This window comes from Coffea arabica, chromosome 4e (assembly GCF_036785885.1).
Source record: "Coffea arabica cultivar ET-39 chromosome 4e, Coffea Arabica ET-39 HiFi, whole genome shotgun sequence".
Lineage (NCBI taxonomy): Eukaryota > Viridiplantae > Streptophyta > Magnoliopsida > Gentianales > Rubiaceae > Coffea > Coffea arabica.
Genome location: NC_092317.1, coordinates 2,572,831 through 2,597,505, shown reverse-complemented (window position 1 = coordinate 2,597,505; position 24,675 = coordinate 2,572,831). Strand labels below are relative to the sequence as shown.

Below are 24,675 nucleotides of genomic sequence, written 5' to 3'. Positions count from 1 at the left end.
TCCAACCTCAAAATTATGCATTTTATTCCCCATGAATAAGAATTAATTTTATATACACTACTAACATATATATTATCAAAATTTTGCTCATGTACATGTATTCAACTGTAACAATATATATAAGATGAACTCTATGCATAATAGTCAAACTTATAAATCTTAACTCTAGCCAAAAAAGAAAAAAAATGAGTGCAATAATAATAATAATAATAATAATGCCTTTTTATTTGTGAAATTATTTGTAACTTTACTATTGTTTTTGCTTATTGCTAAAAGACACAAGTTTTTTTTGTAATAACTACTATACAAAAATCAAATTGATAAAATGTATAAGAAAAGTTTACTATCTTACAGGATTGATTTTCATTTTTATATACTTTTTTAAATTTATTAGACTTTAAATCAAATAATAATGATAAATAAATAAATAAATAATAATAATAATAATACTAATAATAAATACAGTTAGCAAAATTTTGAAGACTTGTTGTTCCAAAAAAAATTTTTTTTTAGCATTTTAGTTTAAGTAAACTATTAGAATAATACTGTTATCCTTTTTTATTTGTTAAATTAGTCAAATACTAAATGCTTAATTAAAATTGTTAAAAATAGCCTATATCCTTTTTTTAAACTGAGCTAAAAAAATAGGGATTAAATCAAAAAAAATTTGGTATAAGATCTCCAAGATTGGCTAGTTTTCGCGGACTTAAAGTGTATATTTTTAATGTTAAGAATTGTAGAGCGGGATTAACACTTAATCATTCCCTCTAAAGAGACAATAATATGTTTTAATTTAGCATCTAAAAGTCAAAGGTTTGTTTTGGTCCTAAAAACTTGGAGAGAGAGAGAAATGTCAGAGGTACAATTTAAGCATTGCTTCCAATTTAGCTTTAACTATTTAACATCTTTTATGCCTCACTCCTCATTATCTCATAAGTCTAGCATGTCATTATACCATTCAATTTAAAATATATATCCCATAAATTCAAAATTTCTATCCTTTTGTACCATTAAGGTAAAGTAATAAGTGGCTGCCAAATGTATGTTATATGAATTAATCTTTTCAAAATTGATAGTGCATTCACTAGTAAGTTTATCACTTTATCATAATTTGAATTTAAATTTCATGTCGTGTATTGGTGTACGTACCAAACTCACTGGTGTATATATTGCCAATATATAAAAAATTATTTCAAACTGTAGTAGGTAGAATCACTGAAATGTCTTTCATTTGATGGGTGCTAAGTCCTTCATATATGATTTAAACATTGCATGGTAAACAGAACTATGAAATAGGAACAAATATTCTTGTAGCGAGGGTAAAACGAATAGTTTATATTACTCTCAGAGAATCAACTAAAACTTTTGACTACTTTGAGGGCCAAAATGAAATTAATCGCGAAGGTCACATAAGAGACTTTTGAGCCTGGGAAGTGAGCCGAGCCGAGTCGGATTCTTTTAAATGAAAATAATAAAGTAAAGGCCTGGACTTGGTTGCAAACCGACAACACAGTGGTCGACTTTAGTTGATGAAAGTCATCAACCAGGGCGGCGAGACCATCACAAGATTCCAGGAAAAAGGAGGAAATTTTGAGAAGCTTCATACTCCATACCACTACTATTATCTACTTCTTTCTGGTTCCAACTTGTTAGAAAGGAAAAAGAATGATTTATACTCTAGCTTCCTTGCTTCAACCAGAAGATTTATATCTTTCACCTTCTTTTCATAATGATGAAATCCACCTCTTTGTAATTCAGCACATTGTGCCGTAGTAATAGTATGTAAGAAGTATGCAAGATTACCGATAATGATGTCCTTCCATCAGAAAATCACTCCTAATACTTTTGAGTCGCCTCCCTGGTTGTCCTTCGCAAGACAAAGCTGGTTTGGGAGATGGGATTTGATAGGAAAAGAAAAGAAAGTGGGAGGAAGGAATACTTTCTTCTCATTTGTGAGTTTACTCGTGACAGAAAACAAAAGATTCGGTCTGATTTGTAGGGATTCAGTATGCTGCTACAGTTGAAAAACCTTTCTGCCCGCTTATGGCCTGATTTGGACAGAATGTTTGCTGGACAGAATGTTGAAGAAAGCCTACAAAATTTTTCAAAGTATCAATTCTATCCTTCGATGAGCACTAAACAAAATTTTAATGACATATATATTCAAAATCATTCCATTTCTTTCCGAAAACTCTCAAATAACATCAAAATCACTACCATTTTTTTCTCCTCTTCTTTCCTTTCATAACTTAAGTCTTCTCATCTTTTCTTTTCTATCCTATGCTCCAAAACTAGCCATTACTACAGAGCCACAGCCATCAGGTTTTGTGAATTTGGATCGGCCATACAAGGATTGGGTAGATAGGGCCATAGGGCACACGTATCATTTCTACTTGCTGCGGAATTCAGTGTAAAAGCTCAAGCCCAGAAACCATGTAGCTAATGTTTTCAGTAGAAGACAGCATCCCTATGGTACCTGTACTTGGCATTCAAGCCTATACAAGGCTTGAATATATTGTAAATAAGCTGACAATCTTTGCTCACATGGGACACAAATTGCAGTGCGGGTTTAATTTTTCTGCGTAGCCTCCTGTTGCTCTTGGCCTCCTTTCAACGAAATAAAGGTAGACAAGAAAGTCGTCAAATGCACCAAACATCATAGATAGCTAGAGCAAGTATAGATGCTCTAAGTAAGTTTCTGCAATGCAAGTCAAACGATCAAAAAAAAAAAAAAACCGCCTAAACAATAGACCTCGCATCACAATGTACAAGATTGGCAAAAGTTATTCAGATAAAGGAGCAGCTGTTGCAGTTTAGCAAAACTCGTAAGGCAGATCAATGGGATGGTGTATTATAGCTACAAAATCCCCAGATGCCCATGATCATGGGCTTTTCATCAGAATTCGTCATCATCCTCTTCAGCTATGTGCTTAGCGAGCTCTTGCTCTTGTTGCTGTCTTTCTCTCCTCTTCTCAGCACTTTCTTTTTCCTTGTTGGAATTTGGTGGATATCGTAGAGCACGAACTGCTTCGTTATGCATATTAAGACAGAAAGCAATTCTTGAATTAAAAGCAATTTGAGGCTCATTAGTCGAGTAGATGTCCCCCGTCTCCTTGGACACCATCCATCCATTAGCATGATCCAATGTGGCATCAATGGCTCCATCTCGAATTGCTTTAGCCACAATACTCTCAGCATCAGCAACGGGGTTTGCTGAATCCAACCGCAGCTTTTTGGCAACATCAGCCAGTGATATCCTGGAATATGAGATACTAATGTTACGAAGCCCAGTCCTAATGACATTATGCCGCAACCTCACAATCAAGTTGTTGGTTCGGTCTGAGCTGAATGTGCTTGAGAACTTCTCAGCAACTGTCCTAAACAACTCCAGATCTCCAATTCGAACGGCCTGAGTACATTATAACCAACAAAGAATTAATTCAAAAGCAGGAATAACACACTAATTGAACTCCTCTTATTTAGAATTTCCAGTGTCTTGTGGTTGTGGAAGATCCTTCTGGCATGAGGGTGCCGCAAAGTTGCAGTGCCATCCATTCATCTCAAACATTAGCCTGTGCTGGACATCACAATTCTCTCCTACAAATAACTAATTTATCTGCTGCTACTATTGTATATAAATGCAATAATTATCATTAACCCCTCTATTGTGTTCCCTGCACAATTAAAGCTTTAAATCATCCAAGCAAAATTTTGGAAAATCCTACTCCAAGAAACATACGACTTGTACGATAGACATAAATAAAAGATGGCCCACCTCCTGATTTTTAGGAGTACCCCTGTTTGTGTGTATGGCATAAGCATAGTGTGTTTTAAAAGTCACTTTGTGTAGGTTATATATACCCAGCTCAAAATTCCAAACGATAAGAAATTGGACAACCCAAACTCACATTTGTAAGCTCAAAATATGGTCTCAAAGCTTTCTCCATTCCTTTTTGCATAAAAACGGTCCTCTCAGGGATCTCTCCAAGCAGTAAACGTACTATTACAGCCCATTTAGTGCATTGAATTCGGAAACCAAGAGCAGCTATTGGTGCTTTCCTTGCAGCTTGCAGAAGGGATTCTTTAGCATCAGTGTATTCCAACTGAATTGTCCTGATCTTTCCAAGGTAAAAGAGATAACGACAAAACTGCAACCAAGAAAAGTCCAGGATAAGGACAAGAAGCTGCAACCCTGATATGCATCAAACGGATTAGAGCAGAAAAGCTTTACTTTCATTTTAAAACCATAAAACGAAGAAAGTAAAATCATGAACTTTACCAATTTGTAATATCCTAACACAAGCCAAATTCCACAGATTCCAGTTTCTTCCAGTCAATTATAGTTTTGTTGGAAAAAACTGTCATAATACAATGGGTTAATTACAATTACCTTCCCTCAGGATTTGCCAAATTACAGATCGAATGCCAAGATCAGGCCAAAGTACAAGTAACCCTTGGACTAGAAAGATGTTTCTCCAATTACCCCGTTATTAAAGGACATCAGAAATGTTGCTGAGTTCAGCAAAAAACAAACAAGAAGTGCCCACAATGCCCTTATTGAGTCCCAAAATTTATAAAATAATAAAATTCTTCCGTTAGGGATCCATTCAATCCTTCCACAGCCACCTCCCATCCACAAATCCAATATCTCCAACCCAATCTTCAGTACCATCTCTCAACCTCCCTCCACGGGCCCCACTTAGAAAATCGACTCACGAGTCCCCTTGCTCCTCTACATACAGCACCACTTGCAAGTGTTAACAGGCCAACTACCATGCCAAACACCATAGCAAAGTACCCTAATATAACTTGACAAGCTCAAATCCGGAAATCAACATTAAACCCCTCGTAAATGCGCAGCGGTAAAGTTGAAAAATGCATGAAGTTTTATTGGGTCTGCCAACCTGATAAGATAATGATTGGCTTTTCTCCCACTTTGTTCCCAAGTTTTACATGGATAAAAGAGTGTGTTTGTAGTTCCAAGTCAAAGTTCCTTCCTAGATTCTCTGAATTTGAATAGCCTTGGGAAACACGTTTTTGCATCACTTTTGCCATGTAAATGCTGTCCCATTTTGTTCTATTATAACTCCACAGGATTGTTTTTCTATAAATACCTCCAGACTTCATAATTTTCCTCAACAAAACTCCCCCTGAACTGTAGGGGTTTAATATATGTCAAAGATCCCAACCCTCCCACCCCCCAAAGAAAAAACAATCTTGGTGGTGTGAATGTAGAAGCAGGAGGCCATGACAGAGTGGGATGCTTTGGTGCTTCTGTAGAGATGTTGAGCAAGTGGTGAGTTTGATTGTAGAAGTTTTTATTTTCTTCTTTTTTGGGAAGACGGAAGGGTAGGTTGGGAAAAGGAGCAATATAGTAAATAGAAGGCATCTACATTGGAAGATAGCAGATTGGCCACTGGTTTTGGGAGGGGTTGGGTCTGGCACAATGGAAGGGATACTCGACATCCATGGTAAGTGCTTTACACATAGCAGAAGACTTGATCTTTTTCTTAATTTGCACTCTTATCTTTTTCCTTCTTCGTTTTTTTTTCAGTTCAAATAAATCTTGAGGTTGTTAAAGTCCTTTGAACAATGCCAAACCAGCAATCCTCCATCCAGGACAAGGGCTACTTGTAATTTGGCCAAAGGTCAGGGTTCAACCTGTCACTGGCCAAACCTGAGGGGAGGTAAAAGTAATTAACCCAATTTAATTAGTAGATCCTACCACTCCTTTTGTGCAGAAAAGTCAAGAAGTCCCAAAAGGGATAAAATATCCCATGCATAAGGGAAGATTCTGTAATGGAGGAAACTAAGAAATTTATTAGATTTACCTGTTGATTTGAATGAGCTTCAAAACGGGGTGCTTTTGACCTCAATTTCTCTGCTTGGTCATATAAATTATAGTGGAGGTAATTCCGAAGCAGCAGATTGAGAAGTGTTTCCTGCATCAATGAGCTGCTAAGTATGAATATATGATGAAAGCTGCCACTAAAACCATAGCCATGTTTTTCAGGTTACAAACCTGACCCAGCTCATCATGGCGAAGTGTTGCAATCCGATGCAGAGCAAGCAGATTTCTGCGAATTAAAGTTTATTAGGTAAAGTTTTGGAAGGAAAGGATACACAAGTAAAGCACATGCACAAGCACAAGAACACACACGTGCACAGAAAGACAGTGCCAAAAAAAAATAAAAATAAAAATAAGCACCCACAATATAGCTGTTGTATGCTTGTGAACCATTTATACAAATTATCATTATGAGGCATCAGATATAAGAAATGGCAAGTAATATAGAACTCACCCACGAATTTCAGCAAGATCACTGGTAAGTTCATAGCTCAAAGAGTAATAAAAGTAGAGCCTGGATGTTAAAACATCAAGAGTTCGCCTATTGAGGTTCTTCAAACGTGCAATGCCTGCTGAGGCGCATACTTTAGCCTGAGAAGAACGAGAGAAAGCAGTTTCATACATCAAGAACTATATCAGAGTGTGCAAGCATGCGAAGGTGATGTAAACCATACCTCATTGTATCTCTTCTGATCAATGAGAAATATGAGGACAAGCAAATAAGAATAAATCTCCAGCTCTGGCAGAGAATGCTTTGCAGGGGATTGCACTGCAGATGTTGCCGTATCAACTTCCATTTCATGCTCATCATCCTGTAAAAAACCATCAACTTTGTCAAGCTGCAGATTTCAAAAGGCTACCATATTTGTTTGACAATACAATTGGAATAAAACAAGTGCACTAACAGGAAGGCACTGAAGACAAACCAATTACTACTGGTTCAATTTGTTGAATATAAAATTTCTGCCAAAATCCTGGATAAGGGTTTGTACACAGAGTGTCATTCCCTTAAATCTTTTCCTATTGTTTAGACGATATTTCAAAATTCATTTCCACAAATTCCACAACATGATTAATACACTATATGATCAATGCTTTATCTAATGCCCTTAAACCACCTTTAACTACATCATTCCCATGTCTGGTTGCTTGAATACTGATGTCAATTCCATTGCTGTGATGTTACACGAAATATAAACGGAGACACAATTTATGCAGTAAAAGTTATATGAAAAGTAGCAAAATAACAGAAATTGGACGTGTAATGAGAAAAGTGAAGGAACCAGCTTAGTAATTTGATATTCGGAATATAACGCATGAATGCGCTACTAGTAATAGTAAAACTTAGCTAACCTTCCTCTCAGAGGAATGCAGAATCAGAATATGGGCATATTAACTTGATTTATTTTAAGCTTTATTTTCTCAAGTTGATAAAGAAGATGAAACCAAAGAAGTCACCATATATGAGTAAAGGAAATGCTTTTTCTTGCATCCTCTACATTAATTTCACCAACACTTTGCACTTCCAACGACTACTTTGCACGCTGCACCCTATATTCAACTCTTCCCAACTATTCATAGACCTAAAAGCACTGAAAAAAATAGTTGCCACATTTTGAGAAAACCATAGCTAAAAGTAACAGAATACGTCTTAATGGTGATCAATAGAGACAATGATAATCACAAGCTCAATTAGTGGGATAGCTAGAGTCTCCAGCTTCACATAAAAGCTCATATGAACAGATGATGCAACTAGCATTTGACATCCAAGATTGATTTAGCATGTGATGACACATATCTTATGTCCACAGACCAAACAGCCCTATCTAATTTTGCTAGATTTATAAAAAAATGAGGTCAAAGTGACAATGATAACTGTAAGATGCAATTCGTCCAAACTCCAGCAATAGTTTAGAAGCAAAGTGCCCCACCCCACTGATGAGATGGCACACAATAGAATCTAGTCACGTTCAAACCGAATATTCTTCCTTCAGCAACAAACTGACATGCTATAACTGCCAGTTCATGCACAAAAAAGCACTGAACAAACAACAAAAGCAAAAATTTACTTTAAAAAAAATCAACAAGCGAAAAACTGAAATTCAAAATATGAACCAAATTTAAAGATGACTTCCTATTTTCTTACCTTGGGAATGTATGAGGACAACCGTGTATGCACCTCGGATCCATGTGTGAGGGCATAAGTCAAGAACGCAGAAATCACTGATGCCGTCAACTTCTTCCTCAAAGCAATAGTTAGCCGGACAGCCCTCACTATTCTCCGAATCTCCCGGGCATATGTACCGGTCTCGATAAGTGATGCTATCTCTTTCAAGTCTACAACCCACAGATTTTGTATTGAATCAGGACTGGTTAAAGCCCAAACTTACCTATGTGAACGCCAGACAGTAAAAAGGTATGAGAACAGAAAGAATTACGCTGCAGAGTGGATGGGCCAGTGGAGGTGACAGAATTTGAAGGGGCTGGTTGCTCTTTCATCTCAACGTCTCCGGGCATTTTCAATGTACCCTAAAAAAGCAACGTCAACATCATTGAGAAAAACCAGAAGGCCATCTATGCAGCTTCATGCATTCTGTTACTCAGTGCACAAATATGTTCAGATTCTCAAATTCGTATGGATATGGCAGGTGACTGGGCTTCAAACAGGAAACTAAATGAGGGTCCCGGGAGGCTTCACTTGCAGTCCAACAAAACCAATCAAACACTACCATTCAATACGATTTCCATTTTTAGCTTCTAACCTAAATTTTATGAGGAAAAACTCGTCTAGGAGTACACTCCAGAACTGGTGACAACCCGCCCGGATTCCAAAAATTCCGTGTGAGTCGCCCCAGCCTAATCGTCCGGGACGACCCTTTTCAGCTTAGGACCAAATCACAAAGCTTTTCTGCTCTGCTACGATTAGAAAATTAATGAAAAGACAATGCCAATATCCCAAAAATCCCAATCGATAAGTAAAATACACTGGACAGAATCAATGTAAGAAAAAATATACCAAAAATGGTAAGAAACTAATGTGCATACCAATCTTTAGCCGAAATTTGTCACCTCAAAAACCCCTGAAGAACAGCAAGTGGATGGCAGAGAAGGACAAGAGCGACCGATACTTCCTTTGGGCAAAGGCAGGGGAGTGGTCGTTGTTTTTGGGAGGAGAGGGGAGGTGACCATTGGGTTGGGTTGGGTTGGAGTAGAACGGGTTTTGGCATTGGGCTAGTGGGCTTGTTGTGTAGACAAGATTGTTAAAAAAAGTTTTCTTTGGTGCGATTAGACAATGTAATGGCCCGGATAACTAGGTATTTTGGATAGCCTGTTCTAGAAAAACAAATTCTAGGTTTTTTTCGAAAGGATAGAAAGTTTTAAATATTTTAGATGAATACCAACATTTTTTCTAATAGTAAAATTTTAAACAGACACTCAAAAGACACACTGTTTAAGCAAACCCAAATTCATTTTCAAAACTAGGGGGAGTGTCGTGCTTGTGGGGAAGGAGGTTTTTTTGTTGAACAAACAATAGTACATTATGAGAAGAAATAGCCATTAAATAATAAGAAGCAGTTACTATTGCAAAAAAAAATAGTCCACAAAGTAGTCCATAAAGTAGTCAAACGAGAACATTAGTAATAGTCAAAGATTGTTGAAAACAAAGAGAGTAATAGTTATAATCCTGACACCATGCAGTCCCTTATTTAGTGATAGTAATAGTAGTAGACTAATTTAAATACTTTAATAGGCAGCCTTAAGTACTCAGTTGTGTTGCTTCTTGGCGATTCCTTCATTTTGTTGTGCAGGTGTTGCACCACTGGTTCCTTCACTGGACTTTGTAGAAGATGAGGTGTCCAAATTGGTTGGGTCGACTCTTTTCCTTGTCTCCATTTCTGTCACTGTGACATCTATTGCCTTTCCTTAAGAGATAAAGTCTGATTTTTCTGCTATTTCAGCTACGCTTATTACACTGCCAGAATTTCAGGATGTTGATGTGGTTACATAGTTGGTTGTGTACTTTGATATGACAGTGAGCTCTTCGAGAGTTGAGTTCCTGGAGATCTCTCAAGTGCTCCGTTACTGTGTACGCTTGTAGCACTGCTAATCCATTTTGATGTGGTCCCATGTTTAATCGGTACCTTTGACCAGCTTGCATTTGACAGATTAGTGAATGCAAGTCCCATATTGCTTCTTCTCATTATAGATTAAGTTGTCATTAACTTTATAGCAATTTCGGGCATGGAATACAGCATAAAAATTTGTTCTCATACAATATAAAATAAAGAACACATTTAGCAGTAAGTGAAGTGAACACTTCACACCCAAATCAACAATAAACGATATAATCAATCAATTCACACAACGTTACAATAAAACGGTGTCAAATTGAAAGTCGGTGATAATACAGAAAGGATGAGCAACACAGAAAACTAACCTTATTCCAGAATCCCCACCGAGAGCTCTTTCTTGCTGTTGCTCCAAACCTATAAGATTATAATCAACCCAATCAAATTACAGAGGGCAACCGAATCTATGAAAAAAATGCTATCTTGCAGCTAGCAACGCGATAAAAGTCACTAATTGCAGGTATTAAGAACACACGATAAAATTAAGGAATGAACTGAAAAATTGGGGAGGGGGCGGAATCTAACCTCAAGCTAAACCACCATGAGTAGCTGCGATTGAAGAGCATTCTGAGCTGATTAGTATGAAACCAAGAAGAATTATCCCAATCCCAGAATGCGAACAGGAAGAAACTGATAATCAACCGTTTGGGCATTAACATACCAACGGTTCGGCAATTGAATTGGGGTGTAATTAATTATGAAATAATAGATAATTTCAGAGTTGAGTTCGGATGAAAGAGAAAAAGATGAGTCAGATCGTTGTAAACAAAGGCAAAAAGGAAAAACTTAATCCCTGAAGTTGAAAGGGGATAAACTGAACAACATTTGTGACTCATAAATGCAAATTATAAATGATAGAGAAATGGGTGCCGACCAAACCATTAACATTCATAATAGTTCGGCAACCATTGAAACGTTTCAGACAAAGCAACATTTCAATGGGTGCCAACCAAACCATTAACATTCATAACAGTTCGCCAACCATTAAAACGTTTCAGACAAAGCAACATTTCAAACGGTTATCTGCGGCTAAAAAGGGGAATAATTGGTAGTTAAGGGATATTCCGGTAATTACACCAACACACAAATATATATGGGTTATACAAAATGCAAAAACAGTTGCATACTAATTACACATTCCATCAATACCCACATGACTCATCAATGACAACCTTAAATGTATTAAAATGGAGAATTATTGATAGTTAAGGGATATTTCGGTAATTATACCAGCACATAAGCATATATGGGTTGTATAAAATGCAAAAACGGTTGCACACTCATTACACATTTCATCAATATCAAGATGGCTCAGTAATGACAACTTTAAATGTATTAAAATGAGATCATTTCAGTAAACATACCCAAATACATACCTCGTTAAGTTGTACCTAAATCTTTTAAATTAATACATAACAATTCACATTTCTAGAAAACCCCCACCTATGCGGTTGAAATTCAACCTATTCTTTGACAAAAAATCAATCTTATATAGTATAAGGAATTGTTCTTCAAGGATTCTAATGTGGATTGCTAAATGTCTCTTTTCTTTCTCTTTCCCTTCCTAGGTCCACACCTATATTTCCCCTCTAATGCAGATTGCTCTTCCTCTTTCTCTTTGCACAGTTCTCGTCCTATTACTTTTCACAACTTTTTCATAACTATTCAAATTATTTTTGGATAAATTCGAGATCATTCTTAAAATCACCTTTAACACATTCTAAAAAAAATCTCGATAATACCCCATCAAATGATGTTCTTGTAAAATAACTAAAAGGAAGGCTATGTATGAATGGATGCCTTTCCGGGTGTTCCCAGGAAAGTGTTTTTGTAGCAACTTTATTGACAATACCGTTCTCGTCCTATTATTTTTCACAACTTTTTCATAACTATTCAAATTATTTTTGGATAAATTCGAGATCATTCTTAAAATCACCTTTAACACATTCTAAAAAAAATCTCGATAATACCCCATCAAATGATGTTCTTTTAAAATAACTAAAAGGAAGGCTATGTATGAATGGATGCCTTTCCGGGTGTTCCCAGGAAAGTGTTTTTGTAGCAACTTTATTGACAATTGTGCACGTAAAATAAAATGGTAGTTGATTAACGCAATAAAGTTTTTATTAACAATAGTGTTTTCGAGAGGCAATCCAAATAAATGTTAATCACATAACGAAATCAAATAAGTACTCATTTAAGCGTTAAACATTAATATCCCTTATGCATTAAAAGAATTTTTGCTTTTAAAATCCAATTTAATCAATAGGAACATGAGCCAAGTCACCTGCCAACTGATGTTGTATGGCCTTACCCAAAAAGTGTACTGGTAAGAAGGCTTATGTTTCCATTCATGGTTCAACCCATGTGTCGAAAGATCAACTCAGGATCGAGTCCAGAGACGAACTAATCGACATACTCTCTTTTACTGGAAAAAAAAATTCGCAATTGAAGGGGGCAGATCCTAAAGAGCCAACGAATTTCTAATTGAAATTCGAGGCTTTTTTATTTTTAATTGATTCTTTTATTATATTATGATATTTTACACCAGCAAATGGACCCACAAGTCTCCTCCTCTACTATTAAAAAGGGGAGTAAAAGGGGTGACATTAAATCCAAACTCCTGAATGTTCATAGTACAAGTCATTAATGCATTATGGGTGTGGATTTAGCTCAACCCCAACCCAAAAAAAAAAAAAAAACTCATCCATGTTGTTAGGTTCCATTCGAGACACTGGAGATGGATTGCAATTTCAGGTTTAAGCCATGTGCTTTCCATAAATCCGGGGAATCTGAGTTGCAAAGGATGGCAAGTGACAGCACAAAAGAAAAGCCATAGGAGCTGATAAGCTCAATCAGAAACTTCAAAAATCTCGATCAAGCATATGTGATCTCCACAGACACAATTTAACAAGCCTAATCCAAAATGACACTACTGTTTCCTCTCTCCATACATGATCTGCCACAACTCAACATCATTTCCTCTCTCATAATCTCTCACATATTGAGGAATCTCTGCGAGATCAACGCGCTTGCCCAGAAAGCTATGCAAGGATCCACTTTCAAGATCACCATCACTATCTGCATCATCATTGAAACTATCCACATTCAAATATAGCAGCTAAAAACTATTTTTATACGTAAGAGAAAAATTCATTGGGTATTCATTGCATTGCTTACTGCTCACCTCCCTCCCTAAGATAGCTTCGAAAATGCGAATAACCATTCGCCACAACATCCAGATCATCGATACTGAAGTTATAGCGCTTCTCTAGTGCCAAGTACAGAACCTGAGATAAGAGAGATACTTGAACTAATCAAATTGCAAAAGTGGGACTTTTACCATTCATAGATCACTGTGACTGATGAAAGGTCAATTAAGGCCCTACAATTTAATCCTAACTGTTATTCCAACTTTGATGCTGATACCTTTTCTGGACACTTCGACATCATTCTGTGTAAAGTACTGAATAATGCATCAGTTAGGTCGTTACTGTAGATAACATCAGCAGCTACAATGAAAGAAGCTTTCCAGAATTCTTCAACCTCTGTTTTGTTCCAAATATAGCTGGACAAAATTCCCAGCATAAAATAAAGTTTGATAGTTTGATGAATGAAAAGGATAACGAAGTTACTGAATTCATCTGGAATTAAATTATCTGGAATTCATCAATTCACTGAACACAATTACCTCTCTTTGGACTCTAAATCTTCTATTACTTGAGGCTGCCATGAACAATTCCAATCGAGTTCACGAACATAAACCGAAGCACGAGGATGGAAAATTGCAGCATTTAAATGAACGTTCTTAGCACAGTTGTCAAGTATTTCTTCACCATGGTCTGTCAAAAATGACTCTTAAGGCTTCATGAGACTGGCAGTATAAGCAATGCAAAATTAGCTTTAATTAACCCAAAAAAAAAAAACATAAATCTTCTCTATAAACTCAATAAGAACATCACTGCACCTGTTATAAAAACTGTTCGAGCAACGCGTGCAAGTAACATGCCCACTAAGCCTGCAAAAGTCGTTAAAAAAGAATCATATAACGCAAATCTACGGATGCTTCAGATTCATGGTGGGAATGAACTTCACAGCTAAAAGGATGCAGAAGCATTCTGGAATAAAAAATATCACCAACCAAAGCTAGGAATGATATCACCTAACATGACTAAAAACATATATGATTTCAGCACGGAAGTACATCTTTTCATCAAAATGGTGTTCCAAATGGTATACAGCAATGATATGCAGGAGTGTAGAATTCCAGTAGCATTCTGGAAAGTATGATGAGCCAAAGACAGGAGTCTAATTACAATTCTAAATATAAGCAACATGACTTCAAATTGGAGTTTAGGTTCAACATTTTCCTGACACAATCAGCAAAGACAAATATTGACTTCAGCAAGAACCCAAGTGATGATTCGTTAGTTTCTTATGTATGGATTAAAAACATTATTAGGCAAGAATTAGGGGTTTGAATAAAGTGGCAATAAAATGCATCCCAAGTTAAACTATAGAAAGGAAAAGAAACCTAAAATGAACTCTCAAGCAAAGTTCAAGTCTTCTCAATGTAATGCAAAAATGACTCCAGCTCATGATGTAACTTTGAATCAAACAGAGGCCAAGTGAAATTGAGATCATCATCATGCCATTTGTCTCAGAAACATTTGATTGCTATCCCAAGTTCAGCCAAGTACTAAATGTTTCATCCTTACTTAGGGGCATCTAAATGAAACATTTTCAGCATTAGTGATAGAGCAAACAAGAATCAATTCTACCTGTACCAGCACCAAGTTCTATTGCAACAATTCCATCAAGCTCTTTTGACGTGAACATCTTGTGCAAGACAAAGTCAGCCAACACTAGTTCTGCTTTCCACACCTGGTAGGACAAGCACAAAAATTGAAGAACAAGAGTTGAGAGCATTACACGGAGCTCACCAAAAACAATTGTAATAATTGGAAAAGATCTTGCCACAAGATGATTGATCCTTTCAGTCTGTTGAAAGCTAAAGAAACTTAGCTTTATGCTGTGAAAAACCTATATGGACTTAGAGAAAACTGAATGGAACAAAGGAGAAGAGAGGTAACCTGTGAAACATATATACCTGCAGACCAACTCTTGGAATTGATGAAGTAATGTTATGCCTGATGGCAACTACAAAATAATCCCTCAGTGGTTCTGCAAGTAAATGAAATATGCGTCACAAATATACATTTAAATTGGGCAAACAAACTTTTTACCAGCATAGTGAGAAGGGAAACCTCAAAGTTTTAATGTCCTTCATATTAGAAAGAAATCAATGTATGAAAAAAGCTCACCTAACATTGAAACGACCAACACATTCTTCTAAATTGAAATTAAGCTAAAGTAAAAAATTCATAATCTTCTATGTTGGTTTAGGCGTGGATGAAAATTGGAAACGCGACGCTAATTTATACAAGTTACATTGACCCTATATAGTCCTGTCCTGCAAGTGCCCTTAAATGTAAGAGAGCACAAGTCAAACAAAATCCGTATTGTAAATATGGCAACTTACTAGTGCGTCGTTTTAGGATAAGATCACCATCTCCATCCAAGTCATACTCTTTGCGCGCTAAACTCAACTTTTCACCACTATAATCATCCTCAATGGGTTCATCTCCGCCTTGACATTAGAGTTCCAAAAAAAAAAAAAAATCAGCAGAAGACATTGTACGACATGAAATTTCTGTATCACAGAAAATAACCCACGCGAGAGTCGCATGAAGCAAATCATACTACTCCCGACAGTCCACAAACTTGACAAGAGAATGCAGTTGCAGTTAATCAGAAACTATCCACTGCCAAAATTGCGGTCATGGAATTATTATCAATGATCAATCACAGAAACTCAGTGGAAATCATTATGATCATTTAACAAGTTTCAATTTGTTTTCAATTCTTTTCCTGAGTTTTTGCTTGTGATAACAAAAACAAACAATTTCTCATGTATTATAAGGTCAAATAGTACTATGTAATTGATAATCCATAGAAGAGTGGCCTACCTCTAACTGAAGGCGGAAGAGAGATGATAAAGTGGGAGATATGGGGGCCAGAATGGCCGGGAGGACATCCCAGGTGAACTTCGCTCATGACTTGCTCCTCCGACTCCGATGTGCCACGAAAATCCGGCGGTGGCCGCAACGAGTCTTCGCCTTCCATATCAAGAGTCAGGTTGTCACGACTTCTGAAGTTTTGACTGCCGCTAGTTTCCTCGTACTGGTGCCAATATAGGTACCATTTTCCTTTTTTCCACCCAGGGGGTGGGGTTGGGTGTGGGGTGTTGGCCTGTTGGGCTTACGATGTGTTTGTTCAAGGTAAATTTAGGTGGACAGCAAATTCGTGTGAGATAAAATGGCAGTTGAAAAATAAGTTGATGATACAAATAAATAAATTTTGACAAATAAGTTACTATCCAAACAAATCGAAAAAAAATCGATAGAAGAAAATTTCAATTTAACCAACAGATTTTCATTTTCAGAAGAAAATAAAAGGAAATAATTTTTTATGTGTTTGCCTTAGTCATTCTCCTTTTAATTCTTGTGGTGCACACACATGTATATTGGCACACACATATATATTTCTCGTCAATCTAGAACTCAAAAATAAATGAGTATTTGAAATTTTATTTCTTCTAAAGCTTTTTACTATTATTTGACAATTTTATGAGTGCAAATTACACATCTAAATAATGTATTATTACTCAACTCATACATAAGGATATGGAAACAAAATCTTACGAATTTAGTATAGCATAGAAAAAGTTTAGCTCTTTTAAAATTTATTTTTTTAACTGATTAAATCCTTAATTTTGATCAAACTATGTGTTTTCATTATATGAAGCAATCGTCGAAAAACTCAAAAGACCAATCTTCAGTCATGAAATGGCATGAAACTAATTTTTTATTTATTTAATTTTTTTCTTAAGAAAAGGTGCAGATCCAAACAGGGCCTGAAACTTTATTAACCCATCCATGATTAAATAACGCAGTTGCCAAACAGTCCCTTACGTGGCACTGTTTCAAGCGGGTGCTCATTTGACTTCACAAATTCACAATAATTAGAGTCCCCTGATCATGTCCACAATCAGCTGATGATCTTAGGACATCTTCTCTCACCTCACTTGATTCTCTGCTATCCCATCCTTCTCTCTCTATACTCTGCATTCTTTCTCCCATTCCCTTCAAGGTAAATACAATCTGATTCATATTTTGCCCGTTATATGTGTTCAAGTCTGATTATTTTTCCCATGATTTCAAACGTAATCATTAGTTGTATTGGAAAAGGGTTATGATTAGCAGCTGTTGAATTAGTTCTTGAGGTAATATTTGATTCTGGATCTGAAATAAATGCTTTTGGCTTCTACACGCTGTCTGGTTTTCGGATAAAGGTTGCGTTTTTCTTTCCCTTCATTTGAGGTTGTGAGCTTTGATGATATTTCGTTCTCCTTGAAAGATTGTTCCTTTCCATCTAATTTCTAGTTGGTTAATTATTGGGGTTTTTGAATTTAGTTAAAGTCACGAACGTGGGATGGTCAGAAAACATGGTAATAGAGCATATCAAAGTTTTGATGGGTGAAATTTTGTGTGGTAGGTAAGAGATCTTAAATAAGCCTGGAGAAAAAGGGATCAATCAGTGTAACGAGGTGAAGTTATTCATAGGACATCACTTGGGTTTGAAGAAACGGGGGATGTGCTTTGGTGATTTCTAAAAAGTCGAATAAAGGAAGATAAAACAAAACTGCCCATGATATCACACAAAAAAAAAAAAAAAGCTGATCATGATATCACTTCAGTCTTGTCTCTAACCATGTTCTTTGGCTGTATGGTTGATCTATTATATCGTTGTGGTCTTAAATCTATCCATCTTTAATGGACCTAAATCTAATAAGAATTAACAGGAGCTAGACAAAGCTAGCTTAAGACATTTTTCAGGAATGTCATGGTGGACACCATCTTTTGCGTAACTATACAGTTTGCCGAGTTGGACTATCATGTTTAACAGATCAGAAATTAGATTTAGATTTTGCTTAATGTGGAAACGTTAAATGTTCAAGAGGATGAGAGAAGTAACTTGGAACTGCATCAGGCTTTTGAACATAGTTGCTGCTGTTTTTCATTTTTTCATTCCCCCCCCCCCCTCTCTCTCTCTTGTTGAGTAAGTTCATGTTGATGTACCTAATGTTGGATGTACAGCCGTGAGGAGAATTTTAATTTATTTGTTTTCTTTCTAATCTAAAACACCGGATGGACTATGCTTGCAGGTGCTTGGAACAAAATGGCACTTGTTACAACTGCTGAAGTCTGTGATGCAAACCCACAGCTTATCGTCAGTGGTGAGCTCCGGGCACTCCAGCCAATCTTTCAGATTTATGGGAGGCGCCAAGTGTTCTCTGGGCCCATTGTAACACTGAAAGTATTTGAGGATAATGTTCTGGTGCGCGAATTTCTAGAGGAGAAAGGTAATGGCAGAGTTCTGGTTGTTGATGGGGGTGGCAGTTTGAGATGTGCAATATTGGGTGGTAACCCTGTGGTACAAGCTCAAAACAATGGCTGGGCAGGTATAGTGGTGAATGGCTGTATAAGAGATGTTGATGAAATTAATGGTTGTGATATTGGGGTAAGAGCTCTGGCTTCACATCCAATGAAAGCTAATAAGAAGGGGATTGGAGAGAAGCATGTTCCTATAACCATTGGTGGGACACGGATTTGTGATGGGGAGTGGCTTTATGCAGATACTGATGGGATTCTGATTTCCAGGGCAGAGCTGTCTGTTTGATGAATTTCAGGACTTGTTTTGCAGAACATTCGTGCCTAGTTAGATGTGGTTGATGCTTTATTTACAAACTTGCTTCTGGCAAGCTAATGGAACTTCGTACACAACTGTATGCTAATTTTTCACTGGAAAATCAGATGAGTCTGTTATTGTATCATCTACTTCTATCAAAGTATAATTCTTTTCTTTTCTTTTCTTTTCTTTTATTCTCATACTTCTCTTGTTTACTGGTGGATATTGGAAATTTTCGTACTGGACAAAGCCTTTGATTACATATTGCCATCAGTGAAAGGCTGCCAAGCTATAGAAGTGTTTGTCATCAGGTTCTGGTATTTTATAGATGGTCAAGTGAGTAGATCACAACTACTACTATTAGACGCAGATCCTGAACTCTGATCCAGATATTTAACTGTTATTTTGGAGCAAAATGAGATTGAAGAATGTTCCTGAATACAAAAGTAGAAAGAAAGAAAGAAAGAAGCTAAACTAGTCCATGCATTTGGCTTTGATAAAAAAGCTTCAGTACGCAATATGGTAGTCCATCGTGAAGAGCTGTGTCGCTCTTGGGCTATCTGTGCTAATGAATTGTTGGTGCACCTTACTTATTCCTCTGGCAGGTGGAGGCCCTTTGATTGTAGTAGCTAAAATAGTAATAGTCTCTTAGGCATGAACGTTTTGTAACCGCAAGCATTGTTCAGGGAGCACTGTATAATCTGTGGAAAAATTTATAACACAGTCTTGATGACGCATATTCCAATTCTAGGTAGCGGAACTGGATAGTGATTAGTCGATACGAAGAGTAAAGCTCTGTAATCTCTACAGTTAATTCTGCTAAATATTTGCAGGCATTGTTATTTCAAGCTAAACGTAAGGTACCATGTGGGCAGATTACAGAGGATGTATTTCTATCATGTCCTGATGGACTAGAAAATATGGCAATTCAATAACTAATAGAAGAATATAGTGAGCCTATAAATTCTGCTAAAGTGATCCAGGCAGTGTCCGGCTAACACCAAGCTGGACCGAAACTTCATCTTCAACAAAGGATGCACACTAGCCTTCCCTTCCGTCCACCGTGTATAAGGTTCATTTCAACTACTTGTATATACTATTTTACATTTCTAGTTTCAATCTGCGTCATCAGTTCCGATTTGCTCGAAGTGCTGCAAGACGGGCAACAAAGTCATCATAATCTGGTAGCTTAGGGTGAATATGCCCGCTTGAGTTTAATACTTCAGGTTGAAAGGAAGAGGCTCGAGCACGCAATTTTGTAGCTTCGGTCGGACTTGTTTCAGAAGGAAGAGATGCTACTCTAGTTGGACGACCATCTCTGCTTCTGTCCAGAGATCCTCTGCCTGGTTTAATGTCATCTGGCTGAGAAGAAGACTTGAGAACTGCATCTGATTTAGCTGTATCATGAGGGAATTTCTTTGTACTATAGTGCATTAAAAGCCTGTCCATCACCTTTTCTTCTTCATCCCGTTCATCACGCTGTCTGTCATTTATGCCCTTTGAACCCAAAGTCTCTGAACCAACACCTCCGGAATTCTCTGCCTCATCCTTACCTGGAAAATTTTTCATGTTTCTCCTCCTCACCGATTTTGGTTTTGGCTTACTACTGCCAATTGGATCATCCTGTCCAATGTCAACAGACCTACTGGTCTGACTACTACTTTCTTTTCCTTCTTGTCCTTTGCTGTCAGCTCCAGTGGGAGGAACATCTACAGCAATATCCGTTATGCTTATCTTGGATTTGGAGCAAGGAGGGCGGATGGGTTTGTAATAGAAAGGCTGCTTCTCATCATTTTCTTCCACTGAAGCACTTGTAGCCTGTGGTTCATCAGGTTGCACTTTCCGACCAATATCATCCACCTGAATGTCTTTGACGGGAATAATATCCTCTGTCTCTCCAGAAGAAGGATCAATTAGGCTTCGTCTCTTGTCTCTCACATCTTTTCCCCCTTCCCTTTCATAAGCTGCATGTATTTCGGGATCCTCAAGCTTATTTTCAACATCTTCGTTGTCTATTTTCTTATTGGCATTATGAATCCTTTTTGGAGAGTTAATCTTGCCATTCTTCCCGTCCTGAGCCAAGATATATAGCATATTATTGTCCATCACATGAAAGCTGAAGAAAGCAAATGGATAGCTAAATAAAAAAATTCAGTCTGGAAAAAAAAGACTCCAGAACTGCTGTACTTTATGGAATGGCTATTTTGTTTGCACATATTCTCTAATCTGAAAGATCGCTTACTGGTACAGAGGCAGCAGGGTTTTTGTATAGCTTCTGTTCCAAAGTCTTCGAGTTCCATTCTATACCAGACTCTAATGCTATGTCTTGCATCAGTTGAAGCTTCATATCCTTTGTGGGAGGCGTTGACTTCAGCTTGTGAACAAACTGCGCACCAATAAATGGAAATTATTGACTGAAAAATTATGCGAAGAATGGACAATACGGTTGCCCGCAAAAATACAAACTCAAAAAGATTTGCAATACAAAGAAAGCAAAAAAAGAATGCATGTATCATGTATTATTATCTTGAATACAGCAGGTAAAGGATACCTACCTCTTTATTGACATATAACTCGATTGAGTTCCCAAATCTTTCAGTAAATATAGTTCTAAGCTCTCGCAATTCTGGAAGATCGGAAAATCTTGCTGCTGCAAACATCAAAGATGAAGCAGCTTCCCTACATTCTTCTGGGCACTCCCTGGAAAGGAATAAATCAATGCCAAAACTTACTTCAGTAGCAAATTTAAAGGAAAAGAGCTCAAGTGACATTAAAACTTGCACAGTTTCTTTATACCTTGGTGTTTTTTCTCTTCTTAAGATGTCGCTTTTAATTCTCTATGTGCTTAACTAAGCAGAGAGAGAGCTTCTCAAACCAGATTCTTGGTGTTTTAACTCGAATTGAATACAGGGCTGATGTAATGGGATACATACCTCTGCTTATCCATATTGGCAAGATGACTCGACACAATCGTACTATATTGCTCAACCAAATCATAACAGCTCGACAAATTCAGCTCATTCCAGAGGCCTTCAACCTATTTCAGAATGGAACGCGAAAAATTAAGTTAGGAATGGTAACATGGAACCAATAAATGTTCGTATATAACTAAAAGAATGTGGATAGAGAAACTTCTGAGGAAGGCTCTCCTACAGTTCCTGCACAGTCTATACTTGTATATATGGCTTTCTGCAGTCAAACCACAACCAGTACTTTCCTATTAAACTCAATATGCAGGCAATTCTTCTGCTTTTTCTTATATTTTTTTAACTGGATCAAATCTCACTTTTTTCCCCTTTTTTTTGGGTTTCCAGTGATCTTCCATTCTCTGCAGCATAATGCATAATTTCCAAGGGGAAAGTACATGAAAGTGCCATATGTTCAGACAATTAAAATTTCCGGAGTAGGAGAAAGATGATCAGGGGCTGTATCTCCCAATATCGAATACTGTTAGTATATTGCATCATCGAAAGATAGGAAGGGACAATAAACAGGACAGTTCAAAACCCAGAGATATTATGACATAATAGAATCTAAAAAATCAGAAATAAATTCTATTTTCAACATAATTCCACGAGGAAATCTAAATTTCTTCGTGAGGACTCCCATAACAAACCCCAGTCATCTCCTTCATTTCCATGATATCTTGATTCTCAAGGAGATATTTATTTATCTTCCCAGGATTCTGTTCCTCCATAGTATTATACCCGTACATCACAGTAACAAACAGAATTACTGACTCCAAATGGGCTCATCCCAAGAGACAGTTTCACTCATCAAACACGATGGACAAATATGTACAAAAAACTTTAGGCCACCCCAGATGATGAACTAGCACAACAGGTCATAGCCAGAGCCCAGGATGTATTTTAAATCTACATTTCCCCGATAAGAAAAAAGAAATCCATTGGCTCAAAATTCTGTCGAAAATTTTGAATTATAAAGTTCCATGAAAAGTAAATTTTCTTTTGGAGAACAAGAAAAGATTACCCTGCTATAGGCATTGGTATCCAACCCATTTTTCAGAAGATCAACCACGTCATTCTTCAAGTACTTCTGCATTGCAATTCTCTTCCTCTTAATCATTTCCAATCGAGTCTTAGTTATCTTGATTGCAGACTTGCTGCTCAATACAACCAAGACAAATAATCAGAAAATAAATTTAAAAAAAAAAAAACCATTATCAAAATCATAAGATAAGATACGAATGTGGACAAGAGAATAAAATGTTGAAAGCGCTTACCATTTTGAGTAGAACTTGCTTTTTAACAATCCGTCAAGCATTTTTAATTAGTATTCTTCCTTCTCCTTCACTTACAGAAAAGTATGATCAAGATTATACAATGATCAATATAAAGAAAACTTGGGTCTCCTGTTCTTAGAATGCGAATCAAGTCACGCCAAGAATAAAATTTTCACAACCCTCTAGGCAAAAGAAATGTATAGCTGCTTACATTACAGAGAAAGCAACGAGGAAAGGGGGGAACCAAATAAGAGACAGAAATTCAGTTTCAAGAATCCAAATCCTTGAGTTTACACCCAATTAGAGGCAAAGAAAATGTGGATACTGGAAGCGAGAATAAAAGAAAATTGTGGGTTTGCTTCGGATGAAAATAAGAGCATCTAAATTTGCATTAATGAGCTTCACGAACCAGAAAACAGAGAGAAAAACAAGTCTTGAATTTAATTTATTCTCCAATTGGAATTTTTATAGGGGAAGATGGAGGAGAGAGTACAGGATCTTGAAAGAGCTACGTTATTAACTTATTAAGCTTGCATTGCCACGTACGACTTAACTTTTAGGGAGACGAGGGTTGTGTAACTGTCAAGTATGAATTTACAAGAGTAGCCTTCGCGGTTTAAGTAGGTCTTGGTATTTTACTATTTTGGCGCCACTATGAAGGGTAGTTGGGGAAATGAGTGGCGTTCTTGTGCGATGTGTGAGAATGGGAATGGTAGAAGAGGAAGACAAACCGTCGAGGATCCAGCTGTTTCTATGTTCCAGGTTTTAAGGTTGGGTCAATTTCACATACCTTCCCTGAGGGTTTCAACAATTGCAGACAACTCCTCTTAATTTTTAAAAATTACACTTACCTCCCCTATTTTCACTATTTAAGTAACATTCTAGACCCCAAAAGCTATACTTTTTTTCAAAATTCCTATAATGCCATTGAGTTATAATTCACAACAAAAATGTAAAGGAAAAAATGGTTTACACTCTCTATTTCATTTATATTTAGTTCCTACTATTATTACCTACTTATCAATATCCAACCACTAAATAAACATTTATCTTTATTCTAATGTTCCTCTTTTACCTAAAAATTTCTGATGCAAACCATTATATCAACTATAAATACGATATCATATACCTAAAAACTTATTTACAATTTCATAACAATATCAGATTTTACTTAATATACTACAATATTCATCAATGTCCCTAAATTTCAATTCCATGGCTGCCACCTTTTTGATACAAAATAATCCAAACAATCACTACTAATATCAATATCCAATATATTCCATTGGCATAGAGTTCAAAATCAATCAAATTCTCTCTATAGGAATAATATCAATAATTGTAAATAAAAAATAGAAACACAATGCAGTTATAAATATATACCAAGAACACTTTTTCATGATAATCAAAACAGTATAACCTATATTTAGTTCCTATTCCACTTTTTATCCTTAATTTTTATTTTTTATCACTGTCACTATCTTCATCTCCATCTAATTTGATAATGAAATTAACACTCAATTTGTCAATTGACAATTTCAATTTCCTAATACCTATCAAAAATTAGAAACAAAAATGGGCACAAGGAAACTAATTACTAATAATGGAAAATCGAGAATTGGGAATAGATACCAAGATATAGA

General features: G+C 36.6%; 4 protein-coding genes across 5 annotated transcripts; 1 reads left to right on the top strand and 3 right to left on the bottom strand.

Annotated features, from left to right (window-relative positions):
• Positions 1-2,637: 2,637 nt before the first annotated feature.
• LOC113742445 (probable 26S proteasome non-ATPase regulatory subunit 3) lies at positions 2,638-9,050 on the bottom strand. The gene is made up of 9 exons (XM_027270278.2): positions 8,894-9,050; positions 8,287-8,377; positions 7,995-8,185; positions 6,523-6,660; positions 6,303-6,439; positions 6,023-6,077; positions 5,832-5,942; positions 3,909-4,148; positions 2,638-3,409 (listed from the first exon to the last, which is right to left on the bottom strand). The coding sequence occupies exons 2-9, from the start codon at positions 8,363-8,365 to the stop codon at positions 2,897-2,899; spliced, it is 1,464 nt and encodes a 487-aa protein (XP_027126079.1). The 5' UTR covers positions 8,366-8,377; positions 8,894-9,050; the 3' UTR covers positions 2,638-2,896.
• A 3,679-nt stretch (positions 9,051-12,729) lies between these two features.
• LOC113741795 (uncharacterized) lies at positions 12,730-16,300 on the bottom strand. Of its 2 annotated transcripts, none has more exons than XM_027269420.2 (9): positions 16,008-16,300; positions 15,521-15,628; positions 15,089-15,162; positions 14,760-14,862; positions 13,946-13,996; positions 13,670-13,820; positions 13,408-13,546; positions 13,166-13,268; positions 12,730-13,076 (listed from the first exon to the last, which is right to left on the bottom strand). In XM_027269420.2, exons 1-9 carry the CDS (start codon positions 16,162-16,164, stop codon positions 12,976-12,978), a joined length of 987 nt encoding a protein of 328 aa, XP_027125221.1. In that variant the 5' UTR covers positions 16,165-16,300; the 3' UTR covers positions 12,730-12,975. The 2 variants fall into 2 exon arrangements, with proteins under 2 accessions (XP_027125221.1, XP_027125220.1); XM_027269419.2 differs by having other exon boundaries at positions 12,730-13,059; positions 16,008-16,298.
• Positions 16,301-17,050: 750 nt separating this feature from the next.
• LOC113742519 (putative 4-hydroxy-4-methyl-2-oxoglutarate aldolase 2) lies at positions 17,051-18,968 on the top strand. Its single transcript, XM_027270348.2, has 2 exons — positions 17,051-17,190; positions 18,266-18,968. Exon 2 carries the CDS (start codon positions 18,280-18,282, stop codon positions 18,778-18,780), a length of 501 nt encoding a protein of 166 aa, XP_027126149.1. The 5' UTR covers positions 17,051-17,190; positions 18,266-18,279; the 3' UTR covers positions 18,781-18,968.
• Positions 18,969-19,677: 709 nt separating this feature from the next.
• On the bottom strand, positions 19,678-23,210 carry LOC113742518 (uncharacterized). The gene is made up of 6 exons (XM_027270347.2): positions 23,033-23,210; positions 22,780-22,912; positions 21,723-21,826; positions 21,345-21,489; positions 21,032-21,175; positions 19,678-20,862 (listed from the first exon to the last, which is right to left on the bottom strand). The coding sequence occupies exons 1-6, from the start codon at positions 23,071-23,073 to the stop codon at positions 19,918-19,920; spliced, it is 1,512 nt and encodes a 503-aa protein (XP_027126148.2). The 5' UTR covers positions 23,074-23,210; the 3' UTR covers positions 19,678-19,917.
• Between the last annotated feature and the right edge of the window lie 1,465 nt (positions 23,211-24,675).